The sequence below is a fragment of the Cavia porcellus genome, unplaced genomic scaffold (genome assembly GCF_034190915.1).
Source record: "Cavia porcellus strain 051 isolate PalLab524CR breed Dunkin Hartley unplaced genomic scaffold, mCavPor4.1 scaffold_26, whole genome shotgun sequence".
NCBI classification, from domain to species: domain Eukaryota; kingdom Metazoa; phylum Chordata; class Mammalia; order Rodentia; family Caviidae; genus Cavia; species Cavia porcellus.
The window spans coordinates 47,533,045-47,551,599 of record NW_026947509.1 but is presented as its reverse complement, the minus strand read 5'-3'; the positions used below and the strand labels follow the sequence as shown (position 1 = coordinate 47,551,599).

The 18,555-nt window shown below is 42.9% G+C and overlaps 1 protein-coding gene and 1 long non-coding RNA gene across 13 annotated transcripts in view; one reads left to right on the top strand and one right to left on the bottom strand.

Annotated features, from left to right (window-relative positions):
- Nucleotides 1–18,555, bottom strand: part of Unc80 (unc-80 homolog, NALCN channel complex subunit) — a 201,309-nt gene that overhangs the window by 134,843 nt on the left and 47,911 nt on the right. For 9 of the 12 annotated variants that reach the window (XM_063237423.1, XM_063237430.1, XM_063237424.1 and 6 more), the window contains 5 exons: nucleotides 13,220–13,386; nucleotides 12,424–12,525; nucleotides 4,729–4,943; nucleotides 3,728–3,834; nucleotides 3,164–3,260 (listed from right to left, as the gene is read on the bottom strand). In XM_063237423.1, coding sequence (XP_063093493.1) covers nucleotides 3,164–3,260; nucleotides 3,728–3,834; nucleotides 4,729–4,943; nucleotides 12,424–12,525; nucleotides 13,220–13,386 — 688 coding nt within the window. The remainder of the gene's footprint in view (nucleotides 1–3,163; nucleotides 3,261–3,727; nucleotides 3,835–4,728; nucleotides 4,944–12,423; nucleotides 12,526–13,219; nucleotides 13,387–18,555) is intronic. The other 3 variants (XM_063237425.1, XM_063237428.1, XM_063237429.1) reach the window with 1 other exon arrangement.
- Nucleotides 14,085–17,226, top strand: LOC134473306 (uncharacterized). Its single transcript, XR_010043512.1, has 2 exons — nucleotides 14,085–14,559; nucleotides 15,965–17,226. It is a non-coding gene; the product is annotated as an uncharacterized LOC134473306 (long non-coding RNA).

Here is an 18,555-nt window from a genome sequence, read left to right as displayed (position 1 = left end):
CAGTCGATGCTCTCAACTGAAGAGTTCCAACACAACTATGTGTCATCATTGGTGGTCACAGAATGGTGAAGGATTTCTGCCCACTGATAAACACGAATGTTGGCAAATTTACTTTCAAAAATCAAATCCCCAGGGAGGTTACCTCCTAATAACTTGTGCTTATATGAGCATAGTCAAGAAGGGCCTTCATTAATAGGCCCAGGTATACCCAAACAATGTGACACATGCAGGGTACCAGCCACTAGATCCAGTGGTTGATAAGGTAAGCACCTACTCTCCTGGGACTCACATCCCTTAGGAACATTTCAAACCTAGCACTCAGAATCCTTTGTACTTTATTACTTCCAGATAAGAAAAGTGCGACATGGTTTAAAAATAATCACTAAATTCCTAGCCTACCTACCACCTTCAAAATCATACTGAAGTACAGAGATGCAGCTCTCAAGGACAGCACATGTCTGAGAGGCGCCTTGCTGTGACTGTCATTGTGTGAATGTTGCAGAGAGCATTTCAGAGACTCAGGTGGACACAGGGTCAACGGGCAGCAGATTCCAATGGGCCAGAGCAGGATAAGCAGCCTGACACTGACGGAAACATTGGTATGTTTTGTGTGAAAAACCCTACATAAGATAGATGATGCAAACATGGTAAAATTTTGTTCAGTACTGCAAATCAGCAGTGGATACTTAAGGTCTACTGGATCTCTACATTTATTTTTTGTGTATGTTTAAAATTTTTCATTAGCACAAAGTGCCTCACAATGTAATTCAGATATCATTATTAAAATTTTCTATATTTCATTCTTTATGGTTATTTCATTTCAGATTCAAATACGCCATATTTGAAAATCTCAACATCAGTTTTTTAAAAAGTTAGTAGACTATATTTTGTACCAAATGCAAAAGGAAAACCATGAGCAAAGTATGATAGCAGGAAATTCACAAGACAGGGCATCAAATGATACATGGAAGGAAAACTGCAGACGTGTAACAAATATTCCCAAGGCAGCTTTGTTTTGAGATTGCTCCTTTTCAAAATACTGCGCTATTCAATTGAATAGAGCTGTTAGAGCAGGCAACTTCCTGTGATGTTTCGTGGCTAAATGTCATTTTGTTACTCATTTATACACACCTCTTTAATAGCTACCTGAATCAAAGGATTCTCATTTGTTGAAGGTGCTTAACAATCCTTGTACTGAATCAATCACAAAGAATAGAGTTTTTCTTCTGAGTAGTTTTATAAACTGTTACTATAGTTAACATTTATGATATGCTAGGAGTAACTGTAATAAGCATGATACAGAGGATGTGTGTTCAATGAAGTTATTCTTACTTGTAGAATTTATTAAGAAAAATTGCCACTATTTCATTAAGGCATTAAGAATAAGATTTTTGTCATTTTACTTGACAAGATGATGCATGGACATTATTTATTCCCATAGATCAGGAAGGAAGAAAGGAAAGGAGGGAGGGGGGAGGAGAGGGAGAGAGGAAGGAACCAACAGACGACGCTATAAGGAGGAGGGAGAGGAGAAGGCAGGCTGGAAGGGCAGACTCAGAGAAAGATGTTCACATGGGCAAGGGCTGCAGTTACTGTAAAACGTCCTTAGATTAGCAGATAACGTCTCGGTTCACTTAGAGCATCTAGAGCTGCCTATTTCACTGAAGTAAGTCTGGAGGAATTGTCTCACAGCATCCAGTTCGCACCTCCAGCCACGGAAGATGCTTAAGGCTGCACACTAATAGGTCTGATGTCTTCCTTGGCCAAACAGGAAGGAATATTTTTAAAAGACATTGTAATTCATACAGAAAATATCATGCTGAACTAAGCAACATTCCACCTTTTGATAGAATTACAAAGATAACAGCAAAGTTTTTTTGGTAAAGTCTGATGATGTTTTTGCGGGGAGACAGAAAGCTATATATGAAGTACTTGTAAAGTAAGTACATGAACACAAGTATGGATCACTGAAAAAGTGTATCCACGACTGTTGATAACCAAAGTCAGTTCGAAGGGTCACAGCAATTATAACTTTGTATTTTCCCCCTCAATTATAATACGAACAACTTGAAGAAAACATGGAAATGTGTGTGTCTCTGCAGATGGATCTTTGCCGTACAATTGTAAAGAAAAAAATATTTTTAATACAAGTTAGTTTGGATGGTGTCTTTTAATTTCCTTCCCGGGGAAGTGACCTAACTACTCCCTGCTAACAAAATAATACATTTTAATTATTTATGAGCTAAAGAAGTAAGAGTGGCTACATCAAAGTACATGATGGTACTCAGTCCTGTGAAACAAAACTGGAAAAAGCTAGTTCATATGAACCAACGATAGGATGTGACAATAGGTCATGAAATTTTAAATTGTGTTCATGTACTTAATGGCCACTGGCTTCTACCTAGTGCATAGTTAGTTTCAAATACAGTGCTCTGCATTTTACCTGAAGCTCCATATTGTGAAGAACACATTACCTAATTAGAATACACAGAAAACAGGATGCAGGGTGGGAGGAGGAACTACAGACACTGCTACAGAAGGAAAAAGAAAGAAACGAAAGATGCCCAGGAAAAACAGATCAATAGACAGAACCGGAAATGGATAAGTGGAAGAGAGAGAGAGAGTGTGTGTGTGTGTGTGTGTGTGTGTGTGTGTGTGTTTCTATGTATGTTGTGATAGACATCAAAATTAGGACAAACCGATCAAATCTATGGAGAAGATTTCCTAACAAAGCCATGTAGCACTGGAACAAGCTGCTTTCTGAAATAATAAACTCCCCCTCAGTGAAAGAGTACAGCGGGCTGCTGGCCACCTGGCAGGGATGTAATGAACAGAATTCCGGGGAGATATGTGGGTGGACAAAGATCCTGTACTGTTCAGATTTTAATAACAGACAGAGCAGAAGAACCTGTCTTCCACTTCACAAATCTATCACCCCGCAGGGAGTGAGGACCTGTGAGACCTCCATAAACATCACTTTAACCAAGTCGAGGATTTGTAAGAGATATGCATGAGGAACGAATGAATGAGAAGTCAACGGAAATGGGAAAAGAGCATTTAAGAATATAAAGAGTTTGTGAAATTTAATGGACCATTTAGTCTAAACACGTTTTTGTTCTGTGTGATCAAAGTTGGAGAGAACCACAGGCCGCATGACATTTACCAAGACGCTTGAAGAAATTCTCCTCCTCTTCCCTTCCATTTTCCATTCCACTCCCGGGTCCGCCTTCGGAAAGCTTCACAGCGCTGGTAAACTTGACCTGAGAAGGAAAGGAAAGGAGTTAGGGGTCACGTTCAAAGGCACGTCTTTGGGTTAAGCTCTTGATTTGAACAAAATGTTAGCATACGAACATTACTTCATTGACTTCAATGGCTAGATAGTTTTATCAATGTAGTTCATTCCTATGCGCTAAAAAAAAAAAATCTCTGTAATTAGCTGGAGGACCAGGTTCAGAGACTGACAGCAGAGAATCAGGCTCTACAGAGGTGATTCACCACTGAGACATTCTTAGAGTTTAATTCCCATGAAGTCTAAGATTGTACATTTATATAAATGCCCCTTGTTTTTTATTTTTTCCCTTCCTGTGATGGTCTGTCACTTAAACATGTTAATTCTTATTGCTTCTCTAAGTTTCCAAAGTCTGTTCAACTCAAGAGTTTCTTTAGCTCTCCCCTACAGGTGTTCAGCGTTTCTCAGCACTGACATTCTTCTAGCAGTGACCCTCACCTTGGAACTTTGCCTGATGAAGGACAAGCGGTCCACAGAGCTGATGTCCAGAAGGTCCTCCACACCATCTGCCAGGCCAGAGAGGGACGATCGTTTCAGCCAGTTTCCTGTTTAACAATTTGAGAATCAGACAGTTAGAACCTTTGCTCTCAAATGGATGAAACAGAGATGCCACCATGGACTGAGAATCAATGAATGTTACATGGCTTTGCTGGGAAGAGAACCAAAAGCAAATTGTTTTTGGTGTACATATTTTGAAACAAGATATTCAGGATTAGACTACAAAATTACATGAATGGAAATGACCAGGATAAAAAGAATCTGGTCTTCTCTAGTGAATGACGGCATAATCCATCTGCTTGTGCTGAAAAACCTTCCTGACCTGGTTGGTCCTGCATGCCCTGGCCCTGCCACACTGTACCCCAGTGATGTACCCACTCTTCCTCTTGTCTCCTTCGTCTTACTACCTTTGTATATGATGCTACCTGAAGTGCCTTCCTTCTTTCTTTTTAGTCTCCTGCCAATGATCTTAATGTCCCCCCCCCCCGCCGTCCAAGAAAAATTCCCTGATTTCTGTTTCCTCCGTCCCTTTAGGTCACATTTTAGTATTATATACTTATGCAGCACTGTGCATGGTACTTTGGTAAAATTCATAGTTTGTGACTAAGTTGTTTGATTATCTGCTTTAGTGACTGTGGTTTCAAGTACACTGCAAGCTCAGCAAAGTTAGGGGGCTGTGTGTTTTGCTCTCAATTTAATCTCTGACGCCTCGCATAGTGTTTGCATGCTATAGAGGCACACAGTAGGATTTAAGAAATCTCTGCAGGCAGGAATGATGGATGGATGGATGGATGGATGGGTGGATGGAGCAGTAAGCCTAGGCCTTATGACTTGACAGCTTGCTTTCTCCATAACCCTACCATGCACTGCTCTGCTTTGATCGTGAGTTGATTTGAGGACATGGCAGGTAATGGAGAATTCATAAATAAATACAGACATACTTTTACCTATGGGGAGCTTGAGCTTCTTCCGGAGGGAAATTCTGCGGGACCGGGAGCGGGCGCGCCGGTCCAAGGTATTCCCTGAGTGGGCTGTGGTGCACTCGGAAGTGTCCTGCTCTGACTGGCTGCTGGTGTCACTTGCTGCACTCTGCGATTTGAACATCTTGCGCCAGAAATCTTTTCGCCCCAGGTTGGCCCCTTGCATTTGTTCGTCACTGTGATCAAGCAGAAAATAGGATGAACTATTTGACAGCAGATGGGAAAATCTATTACACGTCCCTCAACCTCCTGCCAGAGTTATTTACACAGATCACAGAGAACAATCTTCTGGAGCCCACTCTGGAAGGGTGGGTGGCAGAGGAGGAGGAGGGAGACTGAGGTTGACTCTGAACTTTTCCTGAGAACAGTCCTGTCTCAGCTATCAAATGGCGCTGACTGCTTCTCTCAATTGTAATGAAAACACTACCATCGCAGGATTTCCCTGCAGGTGTGAGTCATAACAGAAACACTTAGCACTGTCAAGGAGTATTTAACTTCTTTCAAAGCTCTGTGGGGCTTGCACTGTATATTCCTCAGTTCCCGCTCCTCACCCCAGTGGTAAGATACTGGGCACTAAATAACATCATGAGAAGTTTTTAAATGAATGAAATGTGATCTTTATACCTAGGAACTACATCCTCATTAAAGTCAGTGAGTCAAAGAATCTTGCATGGAGTTTCAAAATGCAACACAGGTCCAACGCAACAGGACAAACAAGAGTAGCCACAGGGGAATAAGCGGCCAGGGTGTTCCAGGAAAGGAAATAGACGAATGGCCAACACCACACAGAGTTGAATCTCACCACAAACAACAACGATAAATTGGCTAAAATAAAACTATAATTTTCACTCACTGAACTGACGTAGATCAAGGGAGGGGGAAAGCAGTGGTTACTATCATACTGCCAGTGCTGAGACAAAAATGGCTCAGTCTTTCTGGAAAGTAAGTTAGTAATATGTTTTTCAAAGTCTGTATCAACACTCTGACAAGTAATTCAATTTCCAGGAAGTAATCTCAGAAAATGTTGGGACCATGAACTAAGAAGTACATAAAAGGAGGTTTTACCGGTCAACTTTGAAACAGTAGAAACAACCTAAACGTTTAGCTCCAGGGAACTAGCTGAAGCTTTTCTCATCATGAATCCATGATATGAATGGAAAATATCCAAAGAGGCTCAACTTTATCAACCTTTTCAATCAAATGCTACATCGGCTTTGCTCAAAGGGTGTCGGGGAAATGGGCCATAAAACCACTTTTAATATTGCTTGTTAATGTGATTATTTATACGAGAAAGAAGGAGAAGAGACAGTAACGGGGGAAGGACAGGAAGAGAAACTGAAGGCAGAGAGACAGCCAAAATCATTCCAAGTGATCATTCATCCTTCTCTTGAACCCACTTAGATCAAAGAAATGTTTCCATTTCATGACATTTCTCAAAGTGACAATATTTACAGAGAGGCACATGCCAACACACATCTTCACGTGCAGTAGAAGAACAGACATGTCCTAGATGCTGAGACCTTTAGTAGTGATTATAGCTAACCGAACAAAGAGAATATTGCATAACCCAAAAAATTCACCTATCAAAATAGATGGTTTTACTTTAAAATCCAATTTACCTTTTATACCATTCTCTTTCACCAGATTAGCCCAATAACTGCTAGTATAATTTGGAGGAAAAAATCCTGTTTCTTTTTTTGAGCAGATTTTATGTGATAAAGCCTTTTAACTGATTTTATTCAGTCATGGGACTTGTCATTCAAAATAGTCAAAAAAATCCTTTTTTTTTTTTTTTTTTTTTTTTTTTGCTAGAGTTTGAATTTGTATTTGTTTTTAAGGGTTTCCTTAATCGCAAAACAAAAGCTAAATTTTGAGAAAGGATGTTAAAGAAAACAAAAGCTTAATGATGATTTGACAATTCTGCCCTTTCATGGATTCATTTATTCTTAAAAGAATCATATAATGAGTCAAGCTCCATCGCAGTATTGAGGCTGAAACAGTAAATGAAATTCATATGCCCGCTGGAGCCAGGGCTTAATCTCCTCCTCCTGACCTTTCTCTGCTCAGCAGTGCCAGACTATAAAACCCTGCAATGCTCCAAGAACTGCAGGGACCTCGCCATTCGCTTGGTACAGATCACCAAAATCCTATCTAACGGCTGTGGGCCTCTCAGTTTCGATTTACCTGACTTTGGAGAAAGGATACCACGATGCCTGGCATACCCTGCAGAATTGCTAGAAGAACATTTATAGTAAATGATGGTTTGGGGACCTAAAATGATGTTAGTGTCTCAAATGTTGATCATTCCTCTTGGGGGTAAACAGCTCCCAAAAGAACAGATAAGTTATCAGGCTCAGCCAGCTTTAGAAACTGATTGTTCCTTTTTCTATTCTTTCTCCTCAGTGTATGTTTACAACACATAATAATTACACTTGTGGTGGGGAATTGATATATATATATATATATATATATATATATATATATATATCACGGCATCTTCATCCTTTTTATATTCATCCCCTCCTCCCGACACATTCCGCTTACCCTTTCCCAGACTCCCTCTCATCTCTAGAAAAGTCTGTTTCCTATCACCTTTTTTAAATTTCGTTTTTAGATTATTTATAGTTTGGGTTTGTCAGGTGATACGTAACCTTCTTGGTCTTAGAACTGGAGTCTCAAGACCCATCGATTTTCCTAGAAATGCTTTCTGTTTATCCGTTTAATGGAATGGTGCTCCATTCTATGCACAAGTCATATGTTCTTTATTCATTCACTTGCTGATGGGCATCCATATTGCTCCCAAAGCCTTGGTAGTGTGCACCATGCTGCTATACATGTGAGTATACTAAGACCTTAATGCTTTTGAGACAACACCCAGGAGTTCTACAGCTGGGTCCAAGAGAATTTCCATTCTTAGTTTTTTGAGTAATCTCCATATTGATTTCCAAGGGGTTGTGATGTACTCAGTTATGTCCCCACCAATGATGAACAAGGGCTCTTTTCCCTCACCCACGTGGCTTTTGGACTCGTCCATGATAACCATTCTTAAGGCAGAATGCAGAATTTCAGTGTTCTTTTGATTTGCATTTCTTTAGTGGCTACACATGCTGAACACTTGTTCAAGTACTACTGGCCATTTGTACTTAGTGTCTATCAACTTCAGCTGCCCATTTTTTGATTTGTGTCTTTTTTTTTTGTTTTAGTTCTTTAAATCCTCTAGATTTTAGTCCTCTGTCCAAGGACAAACTGGCAAAACATCTTTTTCCCACTCTGTAGGTTGTCTCTTCACTTGGTCCATGGAGTCCTTTGTTATGTAGAAACTTTTTAATTTGAGATAATTCTATTTATTGATTGTTAGTATTATTTCTTGTACAACTGAGGTTCTGCTTGGTAGTACTTTTCCTTGCCTTTGTCTTAAAAGTTGTACCTATTTTATCTTCCCATAGATTCAATCCTCCTGTTTCCATAGCTCTTTGATCCATTTTGATTTGATTATAGTATTGGGTAGAAAACTATATCAATTCTTCCACATGTGAACAACTAGCTTTCCTAGCACTATTTGTCAAAAGCCTAACTTTTCTCTAGTGTAGACACCTGCTAAATCCATTTGTTTGGTGGTGTGGTTAAACTCTGATGTTTCTCTGTTGCCTTTTTTTCTGGCTGACCTGTCTGTGACAATGGTCCCTTGCTATGATAGCAATGGTGTCTATCTGTCTTTTACCATCCGGTAGCTTTTGTTTTATGAAACTGGATGTGTCGACATCTGTGTACATGACCTTGTAATTGCTATTTCTTTGCTGAATTGTTCTTTGGCTAAGATGTAGTGATGTTCTTTTATGTACTGATCAGTTTGGCTTCAAATTCTCCTTGTTGAAAATTGGAGTAGCTAACCCTACATGCTTTCAGGCTCTGGTGGCAGAAAGTATTATTTTCCATTATCTCACTTGCAGTTTATGGGATTTGTTTGCCTGCTCTGGTCAACTGCGTCTCTTTCAGACAACATATAGTTAGGTTTTATGTTTCATCCAATCTGCCAGTCTGTGTCTTTTGACTGGACAGTTAAAACCATTTATATTGAGCATTATTACCGGAAAGGTATTTGCCGAGTCTTGTCATGGTATTATTTTTCCAGTGATGCTTCTTTTCTGTCTTCCTTTTTAAAAACTATTTTCCCAGTTAGATGAATTCTTTGCTCTTTGAGAATATTGGCCTGTCTCTGTCTAAAATTCCCTTAAGTCGTTTCTCCAGGGCTAAGTAGGTGGTTGTCTGGGTTACCTTCTTGTCACTGAGACACAGTACTCAACACCCACAATTTAAAGAGGCCAAGATTTATTTTGGCTCACAGTTTGTAGAGGTTTTAGTCCACAGTTGGCTGCCTCCACAGCAGGGCAGCATAGCAGGGAAGAAATACTCTATAGCAAAGCAGGCTAGAGGCAAAGAGATGAGGGGAGGAGAGAGGGAGACAGATCTCTCCAGGCCACACCCCCACTGACCAACCTCCTCCAATCAGGCTTCACCTCAAAAGTCAAATTTAACTATGAACTCATCAGTAAACTAATCCGCTGATGATTATCATGCACCCGCGATCCAATCACCTCTCAAAAGCTCCACCAGTGAGTGTACCAGGCTTTGGGAGGACATTAGATATAAATAGTAACAGTGCTCATGAATTTCTTTAGATTCTCTGTGTTATGGAAAACTTTCATCTCTGTCAATTTTGAATGATAATTTTATAGGACACAGTCATCTGTTAGGCAATCATTTTCTTTCAGGGACTGAAAAACTTTTCTCCAAGCTGTCCTGACCTTTTAAGTTTTATGTTGAGAAATTTACTTTTTCTGATAGGCTGACCTTTGTAAATTACTTGTCATTTTTCTCAAACAGCATTATAGTATTCTCTGTGTGTTAAATATCTGGGATTTTGACTTTGATATGTGGTAGGAAGGTTCTTTTCTGCTCATGACTACCGTGTTACCTCCTAAATAAGATGTGGCTGGAAAAGAATCAGCCTTGAGGATGAGATAAAAAATAGCAGCCCCCAAAAGCCTGTCCTTGTCTGACCTGCCTTCCACACAGTAGCCTCCAAGCAAGAAGAATAAGGTCTTATTTTTAGGAAAAGAAGGTATTTGGGGTTCTAAATCCCTCATTTACTTGGATGTTCATTTCCTAAACCTGTAAAATTCTGTACTATAATTTTGGTTTAAATTTTTTTTGTATCTTTGCATTGCTGTCTAGTCTTTCCTTAACTCCTATAATGCTAAGGAACTTTTCCCCTGGTCGTCCGGCGACTGTTGGATAGAGTTTTTGTGGTGTCTTGTTTGTAGGCTGTCACGGGATACATGGTTTATCACATCAACTCTTCAGGTCCTGATAATCTCCCCTCAGATTGGTTGTGCCTGCCCATATTTTAAATTGAATTTTCCATATTCAGGATTTCTGCTTGATTCCTTTCCAGAATCTCTAATTCTTTACTGAAGTGTCATTCATATCCTGCATTTTCTTCTTCAGTTCAACCAGCTTTTGTGTCTTTTCAAGCTTGATGAACATCTTATTAAGTAAATCCTTTCTCTGTTTACTTATACCCACTTTGAGGTCACTGAATACTTTATGCATTTGCTTATTTTTCCTTTGATCCCTTCCACATTTTAACATTTGGTTTTTGAATGCTTTGCTTGAAAGGGCAACTCCATTTCATTGCCCATGAGATCAGATTTGGGGGAGTTAAGAGGTTTTGGAGGTATCTTGTTGCCTTGTTTTCTCACGTCTGTGTGTTTTCATGTGGAAGGCTGAAGACCAGTAAGTAGAGAAAACTCTATCAGCTCTCTGACATCTCTCTCGGCAGTTATGTCGCCCTGTGCTGTTAACCCTGACTTGGATCATTTGAATTAGCTTGTGCACTAATTCAACCCACTTAACATATTAGGATCCGTTCTGATCACCGCATTGCAAGAAGAGAAGAACTATAGATTCTATCAGCATCTATAGAATCAACTATACATCAATCATATCATTTAAAATTTTTTAAAATCTTCATTTTCTTCAATAACCCAGGAAGATAGTGAAATAATACTGATGGCAAGTACTTTGGGAGGTGGAGGATGAAGGAAGGAAAAAGGAAAAATAAAGTAGTCTGAAAAGAAGGAAAGAAGAAAAAAGAGAAGAGCGAATGCAAGAAAGAAAGGTGACAGGACTTCGGTGATACTATTTTTATATATGGAATCGAGAGTGGGGAGAGCGCAATTTAGAGGCTGTGTGCAGGAAAAAGGAAGAAAAGAGAGAGAGAAACATGACTGGAGATGGAGGGATGCTGTGAGAAGCTGGGAAACGATATGCTGGTAGAAAGCTTGCATCTGAGCCCCTCACAGCTTTAGGTGAGGGCTAACCTGACGTGTACATGGAAGATCCTAAAAGCAATAACTAATTCTTACTATTTCACATCTATGAACACTTCATACACATAGTCTAAGAGAGGAAAAAATGAAAGGACCCAAAAAATGAAAGGAAATTAAATAAATAAAAGCAATAAAAAATATGCTTTGTTGGTGGTATCTGTGTCACACAAAAGCAGGGGACAGGGGAGACTTGGAGGGGAGGGACAGCAAAGCAAACCTTTGGCGTGGAAGAGCCTGGTGTGGCGAGGTAAGGGACTCTTAGTCCCTCACTCTTATCAAAAGCAATGCCACACAGAAGAGAGAAAGAAATAAAAGAATACAAAATACATTGTGCTGACAGCGTTGGTGTGCTAAAAAAGATGGGGGGAGGAGAGAGGGCTTGAAAGGATGGAGGGGAGAAGTAAATAGACAGGAAAGGAGGAAGAACTTCGAATGGCACACTGCAGAGCGCGCAGAACAGTTGAGATCCATTTATGACTCAACTGAACAGCTAACTGAGTTATCCCTGTGAAACAGCATGTGGCAGAGGGAAACCGAGGGTGGGTGGCTAAGAGCAACAGTTCGGATTCCCGTCCCCTTCCTAGTGCACAGCAGCCCCCAGCCTTTGCAGAAAGCAATAGGAGCTGAGAAGGAAGCGTGTGAGCGTGCACGCATGCACGCCCATTCTCAGCCCTGTTTATACTGCTCCGGTCCCCTGTGGCCGTGACAGGGAGAGGATGTTATATCCACTGCCACTTGACCTCCAACAACTCGTGCTCCTGCCTGTCACGGGGTGAAGGGCTGGGAGGTCCAGATGGATCGCTGACTACTTCGTGTGTCCTCTGCAGACAGACTTACAAACATCTTCTGAGCGATTCCTACACGCCTGCAGAGCACTGCTGCTTCACCTCACCTCAGCTAGGGCCGCTAACTAAAGATAGCTTTGCTTGGACATTAGGAAAAGTGGAGGGGACGTGACAACAAAGGACAGTGGAATGGACTGCAGGGCAGGACCACAGCACACTGGAAGAGAATCTGTTTCTGCTAAAACCGAGCACTGGACAAGTTTACTTCTGGATTTGTCTGTATCAGTGTGTGTGAAAGGCAGAAACGGGGACACGATGAGATAAAAGTAAAAACAAGGCAAATATTGAAGAAAATGAAAAGCAAACAAAAACCCTGAATAAAATAATAACAGACCATTCAGCAGCTCTTAGAAAATGAAATGCTTGGCAGTGTGACGTGCTCAGCTCTCTGCACTGGAGATAACATGAGCGCTACTTACTGCTCCGGGGTCTGTGAGGGGCGACCAGACAGGAAGCTGCGGCATTCCTCCGGGGCTGTGGAGGACACCTGGCCTTTGTCCACAATGCTTCCGGCCTCTGACCTATGCAAATGACACATGGCACCCGTCACAGCACAGCGGGACATCGCCACTTCATGGTTCACACAGTCCGTAGAGCAAAACATCTGTCACCCGTTCACACTGCTTTGTCACCACGAGCCTTTGCTGTACGGAATTTCTACCTTACGACGTATCTCACGCTGACTTCTCGCTTACCAGTACCATTATTGCTGCAGAATTCTTAACTGCAAGCAGAACTTTGAATTGAGGAGTTTCCTTTCATCTGCATAATGTTATTTAATATACAATCACCATAAAACAAATGCATGTTTACTAGAAGAACACCTAACCTGGCTCTGTAGAGCGATTTGTCTTACGCCATCACTTACTGAACAGAATGATGTGGCACCAGAAATCACTTTTCTTTTCCAGATAAAAATGTAAATTTCATATAGAAGAGAATAAAATATAGATCATGCTTTACCATATTATTAAGAGGCATGAAGTGAAATTCAAATATATGAAAATTTGAGGAATATTGAGCTGATTTTTATTATTACTTAATAACAAACTAATTTCTTTTCTAAGCTGAAGTTCAATCCTATCAGTGACACCACCTATACAAGACCATCTTACCACACCTTTACTAAAGTTAAGCCACATCAGGGGCCCTACGGACACAGCACGATGCTGACAAAAGGAAATCGCGGATATTTCCAGAGCTCAGGCTTTCTACCTTTTGTTCCCTGCAGGCTTAGGCTCTGGCTCATTGCTCTCCACCTTCTTCCCCGGTGCCAGCTTTTCAGCACTGTCCAGCAAGGCGCTGAGAGCCACTCTCCTGAAGACATTCCCATGAGCTTCTTTGATAAACTGGACCAGCTGACGAATGTCACAGTACAGCCCCTTTTAGAAAGCAAGAGAAAGGGAAGATGGGTGTGATTAGTTTCATAGGGGGAAAAGGTAATTCCTTGGGTTTCCATAAACATTGGAATCATAAAAGAAAGTTAATTATGGCTGTTGAAGTTTATGGCACACTATCGTTCCTGTAGAGCAATGCCAAGAACATTGCTAGTCATCCTGAATATGAAAAAGAATGGTAGCAAGCTTGGCATTCAGAAAGCTGGCTGAATGGCTAGTGTTATGGTCAATACACTGTGTCAATTTGAGAAGTTTAGAAGTTTAACTCAGAGACTTAGCAGGGAGCCAGGAACCTTAGTTTGCAAAGGAGGGCAAGGAGATTTTGTGAGTGCTACACCAGTTGGTAGGGGTGGGCTGTGTACAACATAAAGGAGGAGAAAAGGCTTTTTCCCCATTTTTCTGGGGGCTGATTTGAAGTGTTGTCCCAGTGCCATGCCATCCTGCCTTGGAGCCAGCTGATTATGACTGAAACCTCCACAAACAATGAGCTAAATAAACCTTTCCTTCCTTCATTTTGGGTGTCAGGTATTTTATCCCAGAATAAGAAAAATTAACCAAGATAGCCAGAAAGACATCACTCTGTGTTTTTCATCAATGGATTCCCATTTAATTATAACTTAATGATGGTATTTACAGAAAAAGGTAGGTATAAATTTATCTAGACTCAAGAGTTCATGTGGGAAGCCGCCTATGATGGCGCCCATTTCCTGCTTCCGGGTTCTTCCCGGCCTGAACAAGCCCGCCAAATTGTCATGTCTGCCCAGTTACCCGTGACGCTAGCCTATCAGCTTGTTAGACGCGCTTCTCTGTGATTGGATACTGCTTCCCCTTATAAGAGGTTGTTCCTGCCCCCAACGGGCGGAAGAGGAACCAACGTTGAGGGTGGCGGACCTTGTTAGGTCCGGTTCGCTGTACGCAATAAAGTTTGAGAGCTGATCCTGCTCGAGTTTGGTCTCCTGTCTCCCGCGGCTCCGGTCATCTGGTGGCCCGTACGGGGAAAAAGGTAAAAGACTCAGCGACGTGCCTCTTCGGCCGGGAGGTGCGATTGCTGTCGCCTGCGGTACGACGGAGGACCTGGCCCAATAACAACGGAAGGCCGCGAGCACCTCTTCTCTTCACCCTGATCAGCTACGTGAGATACAGCGGTTCCCGGGACAGGTGAGTACTGGGTCACCTGGGTTGGGTGGACGCACCTAACAGATTTTGAGTGCCACACGAGTGGACGCCGGTTTTTTTTTCTTTTCTTTTCCCTTTGCATCTGTTTTGCTTTCACTTCGCTAATACAGCCCGACAGGCTTTTGATAGAGCTCGATCGGAATGCTCAGAGGAGCCCGGAGCCACTGCCGATTGTAGGTCTCCGGAGGACCCTCAGGGCTCTAATTCTGATTTGGATTCGGAAGGCTCAGAAGAGGAGGTCGTCTTTGCTAAGCATGACCCTCCTACACTGTTAAAAGAGGAACTTAGGGCTCGGGAAGATAAAAAGGGGAACCAAACACCACCCTGCCCGAGCTACTCCGCTTTGCGGGAGGAACTTAGGTCCTTCCGCTCCTTGGCAAGCTCGCAACCCATGGTCGCCCCCTTTAGGACGCCAGGCCCCACTGCACCACCGTGGCCGGAAGAGGAGTTGCTCCCTGGGCTGCCACCTCCACCCGTGGCCGCCAGAGGGCGCCCACAACCTATGGCACCGCCCTGGTTAGAGGGAGAGCTACTTCCTGGATTACCTCCTGCGCCCCCTTCTGGGGGAGGAGGAGGACGTTCCTTCCGTATGTGGTAAATGCTCTCCAAGTTCTGGAGACGGCGGGTCCCATTAAACCCTCTTCAACGGTAGCCTCCATATTCCTAGGTATTCAACATCAGCTATGGAATAGAACCTCAAAAGTGTTCGTCTCACATATCAGAGCCCATACTAATTTACCTGGGCCCTTGGCGGAGGGCAATGCCTTGGCAGACTCGGCCACGTGCCCGATATGGGTCTTCACCTTTCCCAACCCTCTGGAAGCAGCCCAAAAATTCCATTCTCAGTTCCATGTTAATGCCCGCACCCTCATGGCGCGCTTCAACATCACGAGAGCACAAGCACGACGGTATTGCCCAGCTTGTGTGATCTCTTCACCCCAACAATCTATTGGCATTAACCCAAGAGGACTTCGCCCAAATCATATTTGGCAAATGGATGTTACACACATCCCAGAATTCGGAAAACTTAAATATGTTCATGACATTTTGTCAACAAATGGAGGTCACTCTTAAACATGGCATTCCTTACAACCCCCAAGGACAAGGCATCATTGAGCGATCCCATCGGACACTCAAGGGTGTCTTACAAAAACAAAAGGAGGGAATAGGCCATGGCCTAACGCCCAAAGGAAGAATATCATTGGCACTCTTTACCATAAATTTTTTAAACCTTAATCACAATAATCATTCCCCTGCCATGGAGCACAATAACCCGTCCCCGGCTGACAAAGGGCTGGTGAGATGGAAAGATATCCTTACAGGACAATGGATGGGCCCGGATCCAGTGGTTAGCTGGACCCGAGGTGCAGTTTGTGTCTTCCCACAGGAACCAGGCTGCGAACCGCTGTGGGTCCCGGAAAGATTGACGCGAGCAGTAAACTCCCCACCAGTTCCTGATAAAGCACAGGAGGATAAGCCCGCGGACACAAGTCAACTCGACCCTTCTGGGACCGACGCTCAGCGCCCGAGACCATCTACAAACTAAAATGTCTGGTTTGGAGCTTTTTCTATTCTGTGGGTTCCTATTAATCACCCCTGTTCGCACAAAGTCCCTCATAGTCGGTCAGGAACTTGACAATATGGACGGTATCCAACTAGGTCCAGTCAGGTTCGATTTATCAACTTTAGGCAGTGTTATAGCCAGTTTGTGGGAACGCGTCACCTCCTGGTTCTCCTGGCCCAACCTGACTACTTGGATCCTGATTGCCGTGGCCATCCTAGTGGGGCTTGTGGTTATTAAATGCTTGTTAGATCGCCTCATACAAACTCAGCAGCAGGTTAAGATCACAGCCATGGCAGCCATGCAAATGGCAGCAGGTGGCTCATCAGGCCAGCAGGCCACCGCATATCTCCTTCACATTGCAGAACATCAGCTATAAGAGCTGAGTGGGCAAGCCAATGACGGGTAAGACGGGAAAAGCCCTCCCGGTCAACCTAAGACAGGCTCCACTCAGATATACATGGCCTATAAGGCCAGGGGTCCCTCCTGGAGTCAAATTATTGGCATTGAGATGCGAGACCAAGGGTACTGCAGTGCCATCCGCCCCAAAGGTTGGGGGGAAGGCAGGAATGAATGTCTATATGCATCCAGGTTCGGTTCACAAAAGCCTGGCCCTGCGAAAAAATGAACCACTCACCTTGAGCATGGTCCTGGCACAAGGATATGCACAAAACGGGGTGATGCACAGCAGGGTATAGACCTCTACATTCTCTCATGCCTCGGCCTACAAGGTAGGCCCACTCCTAGGTGTCTAACAGCAACAAGGTCATAGACACCTTGGAGGGACCCACAGACCATCCTATTTTAATAAATAAAAAAGGGGGAGATGTGGGAAGCCGCCTATGATGGCGCCCATTTCCTGCTTCCGGGTTCTTCCCGGCCTGAACAAGCCCGCCAAATTGTCATGTCTGCCCAGTTACCCGTGACGCTAGCCTATCAGCTTGTTAGACGCGCTTCTCTGTGATTGGATACTGCTTCCCCTTATAAGAGGTTGTTCCTGCCCCCAACGGGCGGAAGAGGAACCAACGTTGAGGGTGGCGGACCTTGTTAGGTCCGGTTCGCTGTACGCAATAAAGTTTGAGAGCTGATCCTGCTCGAGTTTGGTCTCCTGTCTCCCGCGGCTCCGGTCAAGTTCAGTCCCTGTTCAGCATCTCTAAATTTGATGCATTACTATGACAAAAATGATAAATCCTCCACGTACTGCAAACAAAGCCCATTTATTCAAAGCATGTGGAATTTTTCTAGAGTCACTTAACAGGTAATATGTATGTTGTAGGCCAGTTTAACCTGACCTTGACTATAAAGTTCAGACTATAGTACTGTTAATACTAAATACATTGGTGAGGCACCATTTAAAAGAATATACAAGACTTTGTACTTTAGAGACTAAGCTTTGCACTAGCTTTTCCTCCTCTGTCTTTCTTCTTTAAAGAGGTACTTATGTAGTTTTTGTCTATTGATGGCAAAGCAGAGTGAAAAGTCTAAAAATCAAACAAAAAAAAACCCCACTTATCTTTTTAGTTTGGGCTGTCAAAACTTTAAGGCCACTGAGACAACTACGCCTAAAATCATTAGAGAATCAGAAGAAATGATCTGGGGTATGACACGGGGAGCGTGCCCCTGGGGCCCTGAGGAGCAGATCCCGTGTACAGTGCCCTTCAGCAGCTCCTCTCTGGAAGAGCCCCATGGAGAGGGCGCCAAACTCCTAGCCAGCGCACAGCAGAGGGCGCTGTGTGAAACAATTGCTGTGAACTCAGGACGGAGCCTCCAGCAGCCTCCCCAGGCCCCCGATGCTGCCCAAAACTTGGGGACCTTTGTGTCACTCAGCAAAGTGGAGAAACTAAAGAATGATTGAAGTTTGATTTCCAGTCATTCCTGTGAGACGGTGGATCAAAACTGAACTCACAATGATTCAAAGAAAATTAAGACCTACAATATTTGTCATATATCCGCATGAGGCTGTGGATAAAGACCGATAATCCATACATTACACCCCATTTGATAAATTACTTAGAGCTCCGACCAAAACAAATATATGGATGATGCCTGCATTACACTGGAAGTCCAAGAACCCTGTTGGATTGGCCTTGACCGTCAGGCATCATAAACTTTCTTTGGTGTAGAGTTTTAGTCTCTTTATGGAAAGTGATTAACTTCAATAGTTTAGAATTATTTAAAACATCACCCTTGATTTAGGCAGATAAGCAAATGGTGTCCATATGTGCGCATGGACTCATTTTACATGAAAGTAATAACACCTAGTAGTTGAGAGGCTGCTGCTTTGCTTCCCAGAGAAACTTGGATTCATTTATGGACGACAGAGTGGTCAGGCTTCAACTCCACTGACTACTCCGAGACACAATCTCCTTGGTAGAAACAAGCAGCAACATTTCACAAACGCTTCTCTCCCAACACTA